At 36.5% G+C, this 19,991-nt stretch overlaps 1 protein-coding gene across 1 annotated transcript in view; it reads right to left on the minus strand.

Annotated features, from left to right (window-relative positions):
* Positions 1–2,504: 2,504 nt before the first annotated feature.
* Positions 2,505–19,991, minus strand: part of LOC108670693 — a 61,537-nt gene continuing 44,050 nt past the window's right edge. Inside the window, exon 3 of the mRNA XM_018158180.2 lies at positions 2,505–9,859. Within this exon, the coding sequence (XP_018013669.1) occupies positions 6,359–9,835 (3,477 nt within the window). The 5' untranslated portion in view covers positions 9,836–9,859 and the 3' untranslated portion in view covers positions 2,505–6,358. The remainder of the gene's footprint in view (positions 9,860–19,991) is intronic.

Genomic DNA, 19,991 nt, shown 5'->3' on the forward strand with positions numbered 1-19,991 from the left:
AGTTGAAAAGAAAATGTTCATATCTAGAACACTGAATTAAAACAATGGCCTCTTGAATTCTACTTTTAAAGCTTATATATTTACCTTCTACTAGTCGTGGGACTAATTTATGAGAATTTCATTTGAGTTTTCAATATATCACTTCATCTTACATCCCACAATTATGTTTTCTTCATGTATTATACCCCAACATTCCTCATTTACTCATAAACCAACCTCTTTTCTCCCCATATTCTACTCGTCCTCTTCCGAGCTGCAATATGACGTTGCCAATTCTTCAGACTCACTTTATTGAACGGCCTTGCGGAATAAATTTCCATAGTTTTTATAGATTGAGATCCTATGAAGAATCTTTTCGCGCAGACTTAAAGAATTTTCTTTGCCATAAAAAAATTGAATTAAAAACAAACTGATATATGCAGAATTTTACACTAACGTATTTGATTTCTGAGTTTTTGAATTTCGTACAATATTATGCATGAAATTTCGCGGAATTCAAATCTTGTTAGGATTACGTGAAATATTATTGATGATATTTCACGTAATCCTAACAACAACTTTATGGCATGAAATATCATTAATAACGTTTGATTTTAGAAGAGTAGAAGGGCCCTGCAGAACCAATAATAGAGATAATCAGAGCTTTCAAAATCCCTTTACATATATAGTCGCATTCCTTCAAAATCTCCAATAAAAATAATTTGAATGAAAAAGTCTCCTAAATGCCGCCATTTACCAAAAAATTGTATATACATATATTGAAGAACTATTGATCAGCGATTATTACGTGTTGTGTAAATCTTGTATTCAAAATCATTTATAATGCGTGATTTCACTGGATTTCGGTTTCATTTTATACGATACCGCGATTCGATAGATATTGTGATCAATGGCTCGAATAATCGCTTTACATGCGATTATTTTATTATATTATTATACGTATTTATATAGTTACGATTTAAATATACGTGCAAATAAACATAGACACTCCAAATATCTGGGATATATAATATGCTAATAAGGGATAAAATAATTACGTCCCTTTTTATATAAAACTCTAGACATTCAATTACCAGTAGATTACTGAAGAAAAATGTGAATAAATAAAATTGACAATAAAATAATCGATATTTTCATTGAAAACGTTTCAGAGACAAGCTTCCTCAATCAAAAAAATTACACATGTACTGCTGAACTTACGATGTAGCTTGCATGTGTGTGAAAAGATTTAAATGAAAATATGGTACATTTTCAGTGAAATTTATCTACCTTGCTCTATTAATTTCAAGCAAGGATTTATTCTCTTAATTTATACGAGCAGGTTACTGGAGTAATCGGAAATATACATTTATAACTTCGGTCTAGGCATCCATATCATTCATTAATTAAAGAATGGTGACAGACCGCAACATATATTTGCTAAATTAATTTTATCGTCAGGCGATATTCAGAGAAAATTTGGCACGGAAAATTGGACATCATTTTGACACGGGAGTGCTGATGACGTGCCTGAAATCATCTGTGCAAACAAATCCTGCCGAGCCTGAATATTGATGAGCAATGGATGAAAAATTGAGTTCAAAAATTTCTGAGAAAAAGACTAACTCTCAAGTTGAGCGCAGTGCCGGTTTCAACAAGATTTCATTTCTCCTCTGACGCTTGTAATTTTAGGAGAATTTTGTCGCAGCAGATTTGAATATAATATTTCATATAACTTTCTTCTACATATTGATTGTTGAAGGTTAATTTCATGTTCAGAATTTGTTCGGAATCAGAAAAAAGTGGTAATTAAAAAGAATATTAGTAGTATAATGGAGAGTAAAAGTTCATATGTTAAATTGAGTTTATTAATAATGAATGTATATCACATTTGGAAACTTCATTATTTATTATCTATGGCTCCTGCGATTCAGTATGTTTACTCATTGGTTAACGGCTATAGGTACCAATAATATTAACAAACATACACAGAATACATAAAATGTATATAGTCTACGTACCGTGCTTACTCATAATCTTGAATTAAGGAAATGTTTTTATTTTTTTATACAGTTTTTTGAGATCGCTATCAAAGTACAACGGTGGAAAACTACGATGCTTTAGATTAACTTTCAATTAAACATTTTTTTCTGGAAGGCGCACTTGAAGTAATATGTAGAGCAGAATAATGTAATTACGTTATCAGTTAATGCCAAGGCCCAAATATCAGCCTATTTACTCACGTTTAAGTGAAATTAACTTTCACATAAGTTTTAGTAATCGAACAGACCTAGAGTCAGCAATATGGGATTAAAGATACATCAAAGAAAAACAACTCAATTTAATTCAGAAGTTTGTATGAATTGCAAATACCGTTGAAGGATTTCCCCTGTTCAATTACGGGAAATAAAAACTGCATTGAATTTGCTTTGCTGCCCGAGTATCATTCAAAAAATTCCCGCACGTATCAATGTATCAGAATTAAGCGATTTCGAACTGCAGACTAACTGCAGCGAAGCCCCGACAAAAAAAAATATATTTCAATTAATCTAACGAGGCTTTCATTGTGTCGGAGTTATCTTTATTGAACAGAAATTCTGAATGAAATTTGCACGCGCTAACAGCATTTCCAGCACAGAAAAATATTCCAGAATTATTGAATATAACATCGACGACGGATAAATTGGACTAATTAATATTTTCGAACATACAAGTTCGAAGTCGTGGCTGCAGCAAGAGAAGAAGAGGGACTCGAAGAACGAATATTTAACAAAAAATTTTTTATAAACTCAATTTACAAAACCTATACCTTTGAAATATCTTTTCGTTGCAGAAAAAATTAACATTTTTTTCGAAGGTAGTCTGCACCACCAAAAAATAATGGAATATCGAGTATAGAAACAACGATGGGCGAAGAATAAATTCAATCTCTATTAAATTCTAGAGCTTCACTATCCTTGTTTAGGGTCGGTCGTCTTTTGAGACTACCGCGTTATTATATGAAAAAAGTAATGAAATGCATACAAATAATACAAAAACATGACAGGATGATTCTTTGAAAATCTTAGGTAGATTTATTAGTGGCCACCCATGCTGATCAGCCGAAGCTAATTCAAGAATGCCTCAAGTGCTCATCCTTTATCCATGCAGCAGACAGCCCAGAAATCAAGTAAGAAGTCGGGCAGAAACTCAAGCAAGATGCTAGGCAAGAAGACAGCCTAAAAGTTAGCCAAGAGAAGAAACAACAACACGTGCCTATAATGTTATACAAATAGCTTATTGTCCGGTATTTCATCTATTCGAGATCGACGTGCCTTTAATAAAAATATCCTAGAATATAGGGACTACTACAGATCTTCATCCTATGTGGTCCATCAAACTGTACAATATCTACAGAAAATCCAATGTGCAACAGCTATCGGAGTATCCTTTATACACAAGGAAATAAGGGAGGATATTGCGGAATGAATTTTTCTTCATGGTTTGTTCTGCATTTACAAGGAATTTTTATGCAGAGCGAAGAAAATAATTCGCTTGAGATATTGAAATTATCGAAAATTTATTTCTGAAATTAAATGAAAATTTGTTATTCTCCTTTCTTTAACATTCTGTATGCAGAATGAACAAGAGATTAATGAGGTCCATTTCCCGATCAACGATTTTCAATTAAAATACAAAATTATGATTGTTTTCAGTCAATGATTTGAGAAACAATGGGCTTTCACTTTCTTTAAACATCAGGAGCTGGAAAGCTCATTCCAGGCACGGTGAAGTTTATACAGTTTTCCTTGCACTTCTCTAAAAAGAATACAAATTAGTCAACTTTTATTACGCAGTTGAGTATAGCGCAGATTACACAAATTTCATTAATAAAAAATATGGCATCATAAATCCCAATATTTGAGTGACTTATGTGTTTGATTACATAATGCGGAAGGCCCATTATTAAACTTTTGAATTTTAACGCATAATCTATGAGCAATCACCGACTTCGCACTTGGAAAAAATGATTTTTTTTTAAATAAACTCTCTTTAATTCCCCCAGTGAAGTTAAACTCGATAAATCAAAGTTAAAATGTATTGGAAGCTTTATTATAAATTACTAACTGTAGATTGTAGAGTTACAGAAGACTTTAAATATTTTCGAACTTTATAAGTTCAGCGTCAGTCACCTCTTCTCAAAGTCTTTGGCTCTTTCCACGTAGCCTTAAATTTCGCAGTGATAAATTTTAAAAGGTAAGAAAAATGGCCGGGACCATTTTCTGTGACGATTTAATGGCCTCTTTCCGTCCTCCCACAATTTGAATTTTCATACATAAAATTTAACAAAAAAAAAATGAAATTCTTTTTTTGATAACCTTGAGGCTGAAGGAAACGTGCTTAATAATGAACACGATCACTAGTTATTTCAGAGGTAATTAAAATACTGCTAGTTATTCACAATTCAATTGTAACAACATTGAGCTCCCTGGAAGGAAGTGAATTTGAAACCTAATGAAACCTAAGAGTTCAAAACCTAAGAGTTCAATATAATATTTGTTGGTAGGAGAAATTAAACAGAAATTTAAATCAATGGAGGTCGATATAGCATTGCGCTCTTCTAAATTTCAATGATGAAAATTTTTTCTATTTGTGCTGCGATCCTTACTTCTTAAGTTTTTGCGGAATTCAAGACTAAAGGAATCGAGAAAAGTTTTATTTATTTGTAAAGTGACCGTCGAAGTTTACGTTGCAACAATCATCTTTGGTTAGTTCAATTTACATTATTGCACATCCCGCATCAAACTTGTAATTTTGCCGAAACCTTACATATCACAAAAATTTTGATGGTTGAGAAAAAATTCCCGATTGCTAAAAAATTGCCTGATTACGTACTCAAAAAAATCAAGTTATTAACTATAATTAGGCAACTACAAAAGAAGGTCGAAACAAATTATACTAAAATAGTTATATGAATGCTATCGATTACAACGAAAGTTGAAAGATTTATGAATATTTCAGCTTAAAAATGAGATAACAATAAATGTGTCGATGGTAACGTAAGATCCTGTTAGTAGCTACGTTGATTCACTAATTATTTTTCCTACTTTGTTCGTATCGTTGACGTCACCCCTGACGCCATTAGCACGCACACGCGTATGCCTGTCGTGTTGCATACTAAACATGTACACTCAGAATAATAAACGGGTGGTGTTGTCCAAATAGTGACACACTTTCTTACACACAGTATGAGAAGAGGGCCGGATGATACACGCAACTGGCTCTCTGTTGGATGATAAACTGGGTACGGATGACACACACGAGTGCAATAGGTGCATCTCTATTTAGACAATATTTCACACATTTCTCTGAGTGTAAGGTTCTCCAGAGAGAGTTCATTCACTCGATAAAGCAAGCGAGTGCTTAGGATTTCTGATAAAGATTTAGGATTTAAACTTTATATGAAGTATAGTTAAAGGGTGCGTGCAAACCACATCCCGGAAGCTGATTAATCCCGAAATTGTATAGAAAAAGTTATGTCGCGGAATGAACAAACTTTACAAAATGATAGTTTTATAGGATACAAAAAAATGAGTCAGTCTTACTAATTCAAAATAAAATTTTTCTATTATTTAAAGCATGAATGTGACAATTTTTACAAGTATAAGGACATGCGAATTTTGATAGAATGCTTAACTCATCTCTCAATGTTCCAATCAAGACTGAAAAATTTAGTTTATAAATTCAAATAAAAAGGACAACTAATCGCGAAGAATTTTATTCCTTTAAGCCTGTTCCGAAACTGAACTGAGGGACAAACGGATAAGTTTGGATCTTATTAAATGAATAAATAATAATTTGACAGCACCAACCCGTCATACACCAATGAAAAAAGTGTGTATTATCTTTCAATTTTTGTCCATTCATTCAACAGTATATAAATCTTCATTGTTTAGGAACAAATTGAAGGTATTGGGAATAACAGCCAACATTTATTACCGGAAGGAACAACCTAATATTCTATGTTATATTATACAGCGCATATGACGTACTTATGGACATGGATACATGATATAATTACAAAATTTGCAACAAAATCAATCGTTCAGTCGTTTTTCGTTGTGATAATCAGCGGATTTAGTCACCTCATAAAAAGGATAAGATCCCAATCGGTAATTAGCTGCAAAATTCTTCAGGAATGAAATTTGTACATGAGAAAAAAAATTTTAAACAAATCTTACTGAAAAATTCTTGGGAACACGAGAAAGAGCGAATAATGAAAGCAAAAAATTTTCCGTTAAAGCTTGATAAGGCAGAGCTTGATTAAAAGTAAAACGAATTAAAACTGCGAGAAATTCGATAACAACACTCCATTTGTCGAACGTAATGCAATTGATTTTTATAAATTAGAGACAGGAGAGGAAGGAGACCCGGTGGATTTGGTCGGAGATGCCAAGGATTTATTTCCTTTCCGACTGGATTTTCGGACAAACTCAGTCTTGGTGGAGCAGCCATCGCGGGATTGGTTGACCCAAGTCTCAGCGAGACTGGGCCGGTGTGGTACCGGCGGCGGAATCGGCCTAGCGATGGGTAAAATATCGGCATCATTTCGATAAATTTGCTCGTCCAAAATCGAAGAATTCTCGTTGATTGAATCTCCCGGTAATTTTGAGCGCCTCGGAGACACTTGCTTTGAATTTATTGAGTCACTTGGGTTAGGATGGCTTGGAGATTGAAGTAATGGACTGTTAACGAGCCCGATTGAGTAGTGATTGCTCTTAGATTCCGGTGACCGAGAATCCGAACAATTCTGAGAAAATTTTGCTGCTGAGTCATTTATGTCGTTCACAGATGGTTTGTATGATTGATCCAAGTTGACATCATAAGCCAAAGCAACACGACTAGGCGACGTGGCTTCAGATTTTCCTGACTTGATCTGAGGATTAGGCGTGAAAGGCGAGCACATCCTGTTTCCATGCAAATCGTAACTTTGCGACAAATTTATCACCTTGTCATGAGAGTTAGTTCCAACTACAATACAATTATTTGGTTGAGTTTGAATCGCGTTACCATCTCCCATAAGAGGCGTATACAAGTCGTCGCTGTCTGACGGAGAGTAATGATTAGGTGGAGAGTTAGCCGCACCACTAATTGTGGTCTTAGATTGTCTAATCTGATTCCGATAATTTTGCATCGGCATGAGAGGCGCTACTCCTTCGTTCCTGTCCTCTTCTTGCATTTGACCGGGATGGGACGAGTGTCTCTTCATCGATGGCCTTTGGAATTGAAGGCATTCATTAGCGTCTCGTCGGCCTTCATTGCCTTTTGATGAGCAAATCTGTGTCCGATCAGTCGCTGAAGAACACAAGTCAGAATCGGAATTATGGAGCGCTGCGTTTTTGGGACTTCCCTGCGATCCAACTCCGGATATCATTGAACGAGGAGAAGAAAAGCACGGGCTAGGAGGGACTTTAACGCTTCGAATAATTTTTTTAGGAGTGATGTTTGAATGAACTTTAGGCCGCAAAGAATCATAGACATGAGTTGAGGCTGGTCCGTTAATAGGACTATGATAATAGGAGGCCACCTCATAATCATCATACATTCTAACATCAAAGCTATTAGCCGCACTCATTGAAGAACATGCGCTAGCATAACCACTGTATTCATTCATCACACCTGAAGGGATCTCGCAGTAGTTATACTCAGCTCCGTTGTCTGAAGTCTGTGACTTTCCTGGCATTGTCCGCCCGAACGCATCAATATTAGAGCGGCCGTTGAAATGCTGAGCCAGCTGGCCGTGATTGAGTCTCCCGAGAGTATAACTGGACTTGTCCGGGTGAGAAACGTTATACATCTGATCCGCGTATCCTGGAGGCATTTCCTCAATAGGGAATGGTCCTCTTTGGACTTCATGAAACTCTCCGTTCTCATTCTGTGTCCTAAATCTAACAATTCCGTTCTCATTGAACACCATGGAAGCAGGACGTGATGTCGACGAATTCGAATGCTGGCCTCCCCATAGCAAATGCAAGTCTGAAGTGGCGGAATGAAGAGTGTTGGACTTGCGGCTAAGTTTCTCTGTGTCTCGCTGACCCGGCGAGTAGGTCATGCGTGAGATGGCACCGCAATCTTCAGTCAGAAGTTTCCCATTTACGTCCACACTGAAATTGCGGGCGCTTAAGTTAGAATGACACATTGTTGGGTAGAGATTCTCACTGAGTTTCTTATCAGGAGATTCCTGACACGAGCTGATGTCCGAGCAGCTCGTGCAACGCTTACAAGAAAACGTGACGAGGCTATGATCATCGTTTGTTTGTTTATCGAGCGGAGAACTGGAAGAAAGAGCAGCAGCAACACAGATACACGACCACATGATGATCTCTAAGAGCCTGCAACTTGTTTGGTAGCCAAACCACATCCACGGTTCTTTAGGTGGTAGTTGTATTAATCCGACTGGGGTCATAAGGCCGTAAACTTGCAGCACGGAGACGGCCAAGCCACAGAAGCTTGCCACTAAAAGTAATCTTGCTCCACGGCTGAGCGCTTGAGTCGGTAAACGACGCAAGGTGGAAAAATTATCCATGTTCTCTCGGTTATAGGATAGTCTCATGATTTCCTGCCGTTGACGTGCGGCTGATCTTTCTATTCTATAAAATATGATCGCATATCCAAGGCACAGGGCACCAGTCCAGCCAGCAGTAAGGGCCTGGACGCTGGCTCTGAGGGCTTCAGTCCATTTATATCTATGGTGTATCCCTGCTAAGATATCTACCAGAATGTTGCTGCAAATATATACACCGCTTATCAAACCAAACACTAAGGGGTTCTGCAGGTTCAGCGGTAATAAAATTATTCTCGCGCAGTTTAAAAGCGCAAGAGCCACAACTGAAAAAGCGGCAGTCATGCACGGCGCTCCGATGTTGAAGAGGACGTCTGAGAGAGCATTGGGAAGTTTACTACCGCTCGCGTAGGGGTCGTGGAAGAAGGAAACGCACCTAAAAAACGAAGCCAGGAAGACCAGGAGATGAGCAGTAATGTAGTAGCCCCTTGACAGCAAGTAAGTCGACATATGCACTCTCACAATACACAGAAAAGAGATGATCGCCAGTAGACTAAAGCTTGCCGCGGAGCAATAAATGTGAACTTCCCATGCCCCCTGTAAGCCTGACTGCCAATCATCTATGCCTGCTCTCTCGACATCAGTTGACGGAGTTGTCGAGGGTATTGATGAAGGGACTAATTCATCTTTCGAGTTCTCTACGTCTTCAATGTCCTGAAAATTGTTCTCTTCAACGTGATGCTGCAATTCTGCTCCTGAGCCATCTTCAAGATTTTTATTCGAATTCTGTTCTGAGGGTAAACTACTTGAAACTATAGAAATGAAAGTGGTTGTGGTAGGTTTAGGAGTGGTGGTAGGAGCAGAAGATACCCCGTATGCCACTCCTCTGAATATCGCCGCTAGGGAACTCTCGATTGAGTTGGATTTAGGTCCAATTTCCTTCTTCCGAGTCGATGTGAGTGGTGATGTTTTCAAATCAGGACCGTACCCTTGCTGTTCGTAGAAAGACCCTTCTACCGGAGGTTGGCTAAGAACATTCGATTCTCTGTACGGTGAATTATCATCGTTCGTTGTGACAGAACCCCGGGCGTCACCATACCGCCTACTGCTATCTTCGTTGAACGGATTTCGATTTTCGAACGGGTATCGGTAAAAAGGCTGCTGTCCGTAGATCGTTTGTCGTGTTGGATTGCGCTGCGGTTCATCATGAAATTGGGAGCTTGTGATGGTAATTTTGAGTGCCAATATTATAGGAATCACCGTCGCCAGAGACCAGGAACGGCGCAGCATTCCAGCCATCACAGCGGGCCCCATCGAGCGCGTTTCCACACCATCACTCTGAAACGAAGAAAAATTACTGTTAATAAACAAATTATCTTCATAAACACAACTAATTACAGGATAATTGCCTTCTTCCGACATTATAAGCACTTTGAATCTGCAATCGTAAAGTCTTCTATTCCAGAAGGGCTTTATAAAACTGCATCACAGGATACAGTGCAGATGCAAAAGTAATTGTTAACTGCGGATAGAATATGACTTAGGAATATATTCGAGCAAGGATTTCCTTCATTTCTTGGCCTCGCGAGCGACATTTCCGATGTTTGGATCAGAGTTAATGCTGTGGTGGTCGCCAGAAGCTCGGGCGCACGTCTGGACTTGAGCGACACTAATGCCAGGGTAGCGGCAGCGCGCACGCTACCAACTTGCTTGTTGAAAATTATATAAATATTATCGGTGGCCGACGATGCCTCTCCCCTCAATGTATTGTATACCAACGATGTTTCTCCCATGTTTTCTGGCTCGGATACCGGGCCGTTCAACTGGTCGATAAGAATCATAAGTACGAATGCTGAGCAAGTCACGCATTTGCCGCCATATCTTAAAGTCGGCGCGATTTGTCACCGCTGTGGGTGCTTTACTATTGCCCGGGATACAAATGAGACCATCACTTATTTCAATCCATCATTTACGAAGCTGATATCGATTCCACATGATTTTTGTTTCTTCTTTTAAGTTTTGAGAATGATACATTTCGGGCAGCTATAAAGAAACATGTAACCTAATGGGGGTAAGGTTATTAAAAAATATTTTAGAATCTATTTTGAAGAAAAATTGCATATGCATATCCACTCGAATTTCACTGAGGCCATTGAATACTAAATTTGAATAAATTTCTATTTTTATTATATTTTCACATCATAAATGCATAATTAATTTTCATTTTCACCCTCCACATCCGCAAACTTGTAGAAAAATCGAGTTTTCCTACTAAAGTGCGAGGATATAAACTAGATTAAATTCCTGTTTTTTATTCCACAGATACAATATTAATTCGTGTGAAACCCGCGCAATACTTCTTTTCTATAACAACAATACCTCAATCGAGGATTATTGAAATTTGTAATAATAACTATGACATTACAACACAATAGCAGCATTTTACACAGCACAGCGGAACCGTTTTAATCAGTCTCTCGTCAGAATTTCAAGCAGTAGCATTACAGATTGCAGTAGCAGCATTACAAAGCACAGCCTCATCATTAAACAGCACACAATCATCATACAAGTAATTATAGAATAACAATAGAAATATAATAACAGCTTTTATGCAACAAGAACAACGAAGCGTCGCACCTTTCAGGCCAGCGAACGCGATCAATACGACTGTTATATAAAATTAAAAGGCTGGTCCCTGCAACGCTTTTCACTGAACTATTCTACGGTTCGCTGAACGGTTGATTGAAGCCTCGTGGTTGACAAGTTACAGAGCACGACTCTCCCTCGAAAGCTAAGGAGTCAATTCCTCGGGCTTCATTTACCAGAAGATCTTTTAACAAGATAGTTATACATAATATAGTCCAGTTAGAATGTTTATTTTAACTGGCATATACGCTTGGCATTTTTTCCATACATAATATACTAGTATTTAAGTATGCTTTCAACAAAAAGGAGAACAGCCTTATTTGTAATTTTACATTTTATTTCAACGTCATTATTTTAAGTGGACTCTCTAAGGTAAATAATTATTAACAAAATCTATAAGTAGCAAGCTTTAATTGTGTGATTGTGTGTGGTCTGTTCTTCCAACCAACCTTAAAGTGGGTTTAGATTTTCTTGAAGCATTGTGAACTCAACAAAAGAATATTTGAAATTTTATAATTTTAAATCATCACAAACCTATATCCATGAATCACGGAATCCACTCAAAGATTTACGTAACCATGAATTAAAACAAATCTCTGGCACCTGTTAGCCATGAATTTGAACACTGAGATACAAGTAACTAGAATGTTTTGAGATTAAATAATATTGTTTAACTTATTTCATTAACTCGTATCATTGTAATCACAATAAACATTCAATAAATTGAATAATTTTAATAACAATACAATATTTAATCTAAATATTTTTCAGTTAATATCAATTTATTAACATGGGTTTCTGGCTCGAGGAACTTGTATTTGAACTCCTTGTTAGCACTAGAACGTCGACATGGCAGCGCTGCTATCTGAGACAAGGACAACCGCACCAACGGCAGGGAAGTGCAGTCGACAGCAGCATTACAGGGTTGGTTTTTTATTTATATTATTTAACAAGATCAAACTAAATAATAGCAGCTTTGGACGAATTATTCGCCTGCACGTAATCACAATTCAGCGCTGAGCGCAGCACCGCATTAGCTGTGCACGCAGCAGCACAGCACCGCAGCAGCATTTTACACAGCACAGGGGAATCTTTTTAATCAGCCTCTCAGCATAATTTCAAGCAGTAGCATTACACATTGCAGTAGCAGCAGTACGAAGCACAGCATCATCATTTTACACGGCACGGCATCATCACACAGCACAACTGCATCACGCCGCACTGTAGCATTAAATCGCACGGCAGCTTTGCACAGCACAACAGCATAACGGATCATTACACAGCAGCATTACGCAGCACAGCAGCATTACACAGCACAGTAGCATTACACAGCACAGTATTACAGAGCACAGCATTGTCATCACACAGCACCACAACAGCAGCATTGCACAGCACTACAGTATTACGCAGCACAGCAGCATTACGCAGCACAGCAGCATTTCGCAGCACAGCATTATAATTACACAGCACCACAACAGCAGCATTACACAGCAGCACAACAGCAGCATTACACAACACAGCATTATCATCACACAGCAGCACAACAGCAGCATTACACAACACAGCATTATCATCACACAGCAGCACAACAGCAGCATTACACAACACAGCATTATCATCACACAGCAGCACAACAGCAGCATTACACAGCACCCCTAAGTTCGTTAGGAGCGCCACAAAGACCGACTAGACACGCCTCATGTAAAGCTTCTCGCTGCACTCAGCCGCCGTTCTCGCGTATTGTCCGCTCGCCTAATCCAATGACAGCTTCAAGCCCACCTCGAGATGAAGCTATTTTGCTTCCGGAAACTATATACAACTAAAATCGCCGAAAATGAAAATTGAAGTCTATTTCTCAAGTTTGATAACTATGAAACATACAGAATTTTATGATAATAATTGATAATTAATAAACCCTTTAAGGGAAAAAAATGTTTTTCAGCCCACTACTCGAACGTTTCGCTCGAAAGTTAAAGAGAATGAATCTGGTAAATGTTGATAAAAACTGATGATCCAAGTCAGAGCATCGGTCATGTCACATATAAATAATCAGCTCTCAGAGACAGCTTCGCCTTTACATGCTAGATTAAATTATCACGAGAGTTGATCTAATAGCCAGCGCGTAATGTAATTTTCACATTCTCATTTGTTTCCACGCCAAGAATACTTCAAGCAGTTGATTAAATCATTATGAATACTGAATTGAATATTTATTTTGCCAGACCTTAATAATTGAACCTGCTTATTATATCATCGTCGCAGAATGAAAACTAAACTGGTTTTGTCAAGCCCATAATAATAATTATCACTAATTACAAAAATATATATAATTACCGTTTTAATGACAAATAATCAAAGTATAACACCACATTATATAATCCAAATTTAATCACCAGCTTCTAATTAAATGACCAGCACATGCCAACACAAATCCATCTTTTTTCAAGGCCGGAATAATCAAGGCAGGTGCGATGTCTTGAACTCTGCAGAAAACATCGTTTACAGCGGCTTTAATTGCATTCTCGATGAGAGAGTAATGCTCTGCTGATACATTCCCGTCATGCAGATGAGATGGTAATAATATTGGATCCAATACATAGACGTGTCAGGGACTCGGTCACTATAATTTGTTCTTCGTTGCAAAATGGAAAATCAACTGGACGCAATACCAGTAAAATTTATGAGCAAACTAGAGATTGATCAATGATGATGAATTTTTTTAATAAATATTTCAATTTCCAGGGCCTCGTCTGAAAAAGGTAAGCGGTAGCCGAAAATGCAGTCTACTTTTCAAAAAATAAAGTATGATAGTGATGAAAACAATCAATAATATTGTTGAAGAGCTGATCGAATAATAAATGTCTGTGAGACAAAAGCAAATGCATTAAATTTAAATTCAACAGTTCAATATTCTGCAGTTGTCTACGTCTACAAATATAAAAACGAGATTTTTATTACTAATAATCCTCGAAAATACAGTAATTGTCGACCATTCACCCTCAAGTCATTCAAGTCTCTATTTAGTCTCTATTCTCTATTTATTCATTTAGCCTCAGATCCGAGATAAAATAGAAGGTTATAGATAACAAAGATAATTATTGCCAATCATGTTACAATGAATTTTCAAGTTATCCTAAGTTGTACACAAAACTTGAATGCAGATCCTACTACAATAAATTTTCAAGTTATCTAAGTTGTCCACAAAACTTAAATTTAGATTATACTACAATAAATTTTCAAGTTATCCTAAGTTGCACACAAAAATTAAATGCAGATCCTACTACAATAAATTTTCAAGTTATCCTAAGTTGTCCACAAAACTTAAATTCAGATCCTACTACAATAAATTTTCAAGTTATCCTAAGTTGCACACAAAACTTGAATGCAGATCCTACTACAATAAATTTTCAAGTTATCCTAAGTTGTCCACAAAACTTGAATGCAGATTCTACTACAATAAATTTCCAAGTTATCCGAAGTTTTAAACAAAACATTATTGCACACCAAGACACGCCACTATAAAGTTGGGCTGATGCCAGGCGCTGCTTCATGAAATCAACAGCAAACCTACGCACACTTCAGCGAACTCCGTAAACTTTTCGTCAGGCCTGCAATTAAACTTTTTAGGAGCTACGGCACAAGTTTCCGTAAAGTTTTTCTCCAAGTAAGACACATATGAGAGGTAGATGAAGCCATGTTTAGCGGTAGATGAAGCCAGGTTTATAGAAGTTCGGGCTTCAAAGTAGACTGCGTTCCAAGCTCTGTTTCTCGACAGAAGAGATAATTTAGTAGTAGTGTAGTGAGAATAAATATGAGGTAGAAAAGTTTTACAGGTAGAATAAATATGAGGTAGCAAAGTTTTACAGGTAATTCGAGTGCCGTGCCACGTGTTGATGCGAAGAACTTTATCCTCATAGACAAATAACTTTGAAAAACGCTTATTAAGTGTTGATTGAGCTGAAAAAATTTTATTCGTCGTCATTTCAACGTCAGATGACTGGTGAGAACTTTTATTTTGTGTATATTTGAAATAAGAAACAGCGTTGTGTTCTTTGGTACTCTATTACCAGATAATGAGAGAACTAATTAACTAACTTAATTATTAATGAATGAAATCATTTATACTCTATTGCTATATTCCCAGCAATTTTTCCCGTGATATTCAGCACACGAAAATCCAAGATATCAACAAAAAAAAAATAAATAAGTTTAATTCGTTCACAACACAAGCCAAGCAAGAGTTATTAAGTTGTACTGAGTAAGGTAAATTTTCTTTTCAACATTGAAAAGCAGACCCTTTAGGAAATTTCTAACTATTGTGGCAATTAAAATTCATAAGAACTAATTCCTGTGAATAATGAAATGATAAACATATGACAGGCTTCTTTAAATCAATTCAAGTTTCACTATCAAAATTTATTCAGTTAATTCAACAACGGTATATTACGTTTGAACATTTTTCGTTGAAATAAAGTTTAATAAACGTTAATTGAACTTCAGATGCATTGCGGTATAATGTAACCGTGTGTAGCTTGGAAAAGATGATACATTTTGCTTAAAATCGCACGTTGAACGCATCAATTGATACAAAATGAAATATTCTAAATTCAAATGAATCTGTATAAAGTAGTAGAAACATAATACAAAATTGGCGAAAAATTAGAGGAAAAACTACCCACGCAACAGCGTTGTTTATTTTACTTGATGATCTCGCACTGAGAGCTTGACTGGTGCGTTCGTAAATTGAATGAGTGTGGTAAGTGATGACGTAAAAGAAGTGAAAATACTCAAATTGTTGATAAAATCATGGCAGTGAAATAATTTTCTTCGTAATGCTAATTTATTCTATAAAAATTCGGCTAAATATCATGAATTTTCTATTTTCCAACTGTGTTATTTCTGCACAAATTTTGAAGAAGTAATTTTTTCAAGTAATATTTGATTCAAACTTTAAAATACAGCCAATTAATTAGCATGTAATGAAATGAGCAGCGACTGGGTACTATAAAAAAAATATGAAATGCTGTTTTTTGAACGCAACGCAAATTAATTAAAATAGAAATAAAATATGACATAAATCGCTTTGCAAGGACACGAGAGTATGTTTGCGTGCGTAAATTAAACGTCTCTTTTAATTACGAGCTGAATTTTATTACAACCCAAAACTGCGCAGAATTTCACACAGAATCCGGAAAATAAAATATCCCGCTTTGTGCCAACAAAAGCTTTACATTTCCAGAGCAAATGAATTCTTTCATATTCCCTAAGTGAATTGCCGGGCTTTAAAACAATAGTACATTCGTTTGAATAAATACCGAGCACTCATCATTCACAAATATCGACCGGGCAGCTCTGCTGAGCCGCAATTCCAATATTGCAGGCAGTGGCCCGCCCAGTTTTACAAAAAAGATAACCGGAGCGATAACCGCCGGATTGCGAACGGATTACAATGACCGCAGGTAACCGACCAATCTAACTCTTAATAGGATTACCTCAACCACTTTACTGAACAACCCTGGTATTCAATGCAGGAAGCTTCATCCTGAAACTGGACTACGGAATTTTATCCAAATTGCATCACTGGAACGATTGGTCGTGAAAAGTCGATTCGAGCATCAATGGAAGCTTTAATATACACGAAATAGGTCATTTAACACTCAAACAATATAAACGTTGTAATAACGTCGTCATGCAGAGAATTCCTATAGGGTTTTCTTTTTTCGTGTCTTCATGTTTACCGAACAATGATTTTTTTGTTGAGCTTGGAACATGAGCTGTGGCATCGGTAGGCCTATAATTATAGAGAGGCTGTACATGTTAGCACAATTACACTTGTGTAGCAGCTTTGACTGCATTTTGGTTCAAGTAGAATTAATAGATCGTTTCATACTGTCTCTTAATCAATATATTTGCAGTTTTTCTCAGAAAACCCGTATTTACCGCAATCACAAGACATTCTATTATCTAAATAACGATCGTTAAATGATGTTATCTTCTCCCGTAGACTTTTAGCAGTCACGTCAGAATGCTGCTTGTCACGCATGCCACCGAGAGAATGGCAGACGCATTGAGGGCATTCCGTGCATTCCACACGCAGCTGCCTTTATGACCTTGTCTTTATGAAGCTACATTAATGAAAAATGTCTGCCACTACACGCGTAAAACTACAGGCAACGTCGAATAATATAGAGAGGATGATAAATGAAGCTTTGTCTAAACTCGCTTCTACAAAAAATCGACAAACCTTTTTATGGTCTTTTTAACATCTGTTATGTAAAGAAAGGTATATTATAAACCGTTGTAAAAACTACTCGTATTGCAGACTACATTTTTAATGAAAGTAAGCTTAGTTAAGATGTCAGGGACAAAGGAGCCGTAATCGAAGTGAGCGCGTGCCACTAAAAAGAGACGATATATATTTAATTGAATTAGCAATGGAATATGTTTAACGAACGACATGCAGTTACCAAGTGTTCATGATAGATAAACTTTCAATACAGATTTAAACAATTGATTTACGCGGTTTGAAATATTTAACTTTAATTTAATTTAATTTTAATTTGAAATATTTAACTTTAAATTTAATTTAATCAACCTACTCTAATAAATGAACGCGATAAATATAGAGGCCTGCGCATTGACGATATTTAAAATGGGCGATGCGTTAACGACTGTCAAAAAAATGTATTTGGAAAACAATGCAAATAAAAACTAGATTACAATATATTGTGATCAAGTTTTTATGCGCATTGAGAAAAATAAACTAATGTCACTATAGTGACATTAAAGTTCATTTTTCTCTTAAAATCTGGTTGTAGTACTGGAACAATGCAGACAGTACATATAATGCACTTCTGGAATTAAATTCATTTACGACATTACAATATATGTTTCTTTTGAAATGTTACTGTAATATTGCTATAATTCAGACAGCAAAAGCAATGCACTTTAATGCATAGATGCAATAACGACATCACAGTAAATGTTTCTCTTGAAACGTGACTAATTCATTGATATAATATGGACAATGCAGATTTAATATTGATACAATACAGACAATGTGGCTTTAACCTTGATACAATATAGATAATGTGGCGTTAATACTGATACAATGCAGACAATGAGGCTGAAATATACATTCAATGCAGACAGTGTGGCATTAATATTGATAAAATGCAGACAATGAGGCTGAAATATTGATACAATATCAACAATAAATAACCCACTTTGAATATCCGAGTAAAGAGGCCGGCTGAGTGGCTGGGTAATCTAAGTCAATATGCAAGTAAAACTATTTTAAAGCAGAGATGAAAATATTACACTTGGTTATGTTGAAGACTACTGTGGAACTTAAACTTCAAGAGAAAATAAAAAAGCGACGTTATTGCTATGTGTTAAAATGTTTAAATTAAGAAACGAAAAATTATTTTTAAACATGACCGCAGTTTCTACCTTCGTCGGGATTTTTCCATTAAGCCGAGGCGAAGTGCGTCACTGAAAGTCAATTTACATTGATCGTAAATGGTATTCATGATTCAGGTAGAGTGGCTTCACTATATAAGTAATTAAATAACGCTAGGCACGCTTCAGCACTACAAATTTATACGCTCGCTGCACTCCATGAGAATAAATGTAATAGCAAGTTTTATCCACATGCTTTGCAGTTTAATTTAAGCTAATTTGTACTATTACATGCACTATTTTGAAAATATATATAAAAAATTTGATCAATACTCACTGCAGTAAGTGACAGAGAGCGCATTTTATCGTCCGTCCGTGACGTACGAACATGACGAGAACAATAGCGCCTTTTTTCCATAAATGAGAAAATGCTCTAAAAAGCTAGGAATTATAGTCTCGATAGGAGTATGGTATATTTTAATTTACATTTATTGCCAATGCATTTAAAAAATTCTTTTGACTAAGTTCTAAACATTTTAACGAACGATATATAGTTCGTTCAGTATTAATTTCTAAGCAATTTTTTTATTGAGCATTCAATGAAATCCGCAACTTTTTTACTAAGCACTCAATTAAAATTGATTCTCATTGGCAAAAAAAGTTAATTGCGATGCAATAAAAAACACATAACAATTCCAGTGCTTACGTTACACTGAAAATTCATGCAAACCCAGCAACATTTGAGCAAAAATAATCCTTTTCACTCGCGTGCAATACTAGATTATTACCTCAAAAATAATCAGTCAATGCAACATTAGAACGCAGAATATCGCTTGGCCACCGTAAGAAATTTATGAAGTAATACTCCCTGGATCACAAAGATAACAGATTAATGTCTCCCTCCGACCGTAAATAGATAGAACTGTTCCGTCAATAGATGGAACCGTTTCGCCGACAGATGAAACTGTTTTGCCTATAGACGGAACTGTTTCGTTAAGAATAGAACAATTCCGTCAATAGAAAGAACTGTTTCTTCAATAGATGGAACTGTTTCGTTAATAAACAGAACTATTCCGTCAATAGATAGAACTGTTCCGTCAATAGAAAAAACTGTTTCGTTAATAAACACATCTATTCCTTCAATAAATAGAACTGTTCCGACAATGAGACAGAACAGTTCCGAAATATAAACGAAATAGCGCGGAATTAGTGCGACGTCGAACTGTAATTCGTGAATCGGCAAATCGCGTGCCCAGGTTAACGTTTGCGTGAGATTATTGAGCAAGTTTATCTTACCACAGAAATACTTTTGACACTTTCATTGGCACCTGAACGTGGACACGGGGCCAAAACATGCCATGCTTGCGTTCCAGAGCACGATGGGTCTTTCTGATCGCAGTGTATTAATGCAGGAATTTTGAAC

This window comes from Hyalella azteca, unplaced genomic scaffold, assembly GCF_000764305.2.
Source record: "Hyalella azteca isolate HAZT.00-mixed unplaced genomic scaffold, Hazt_2.0.2 contig1513, whole genome shotgun sequence".
In the NCBI taxonomy this organism is placed as follows: Eukaryota; Metazoa; Arthropoda; class Malacostraca; order Amphipoda; family Hyalellidae; genus Hyalella; species Hyalella azteca.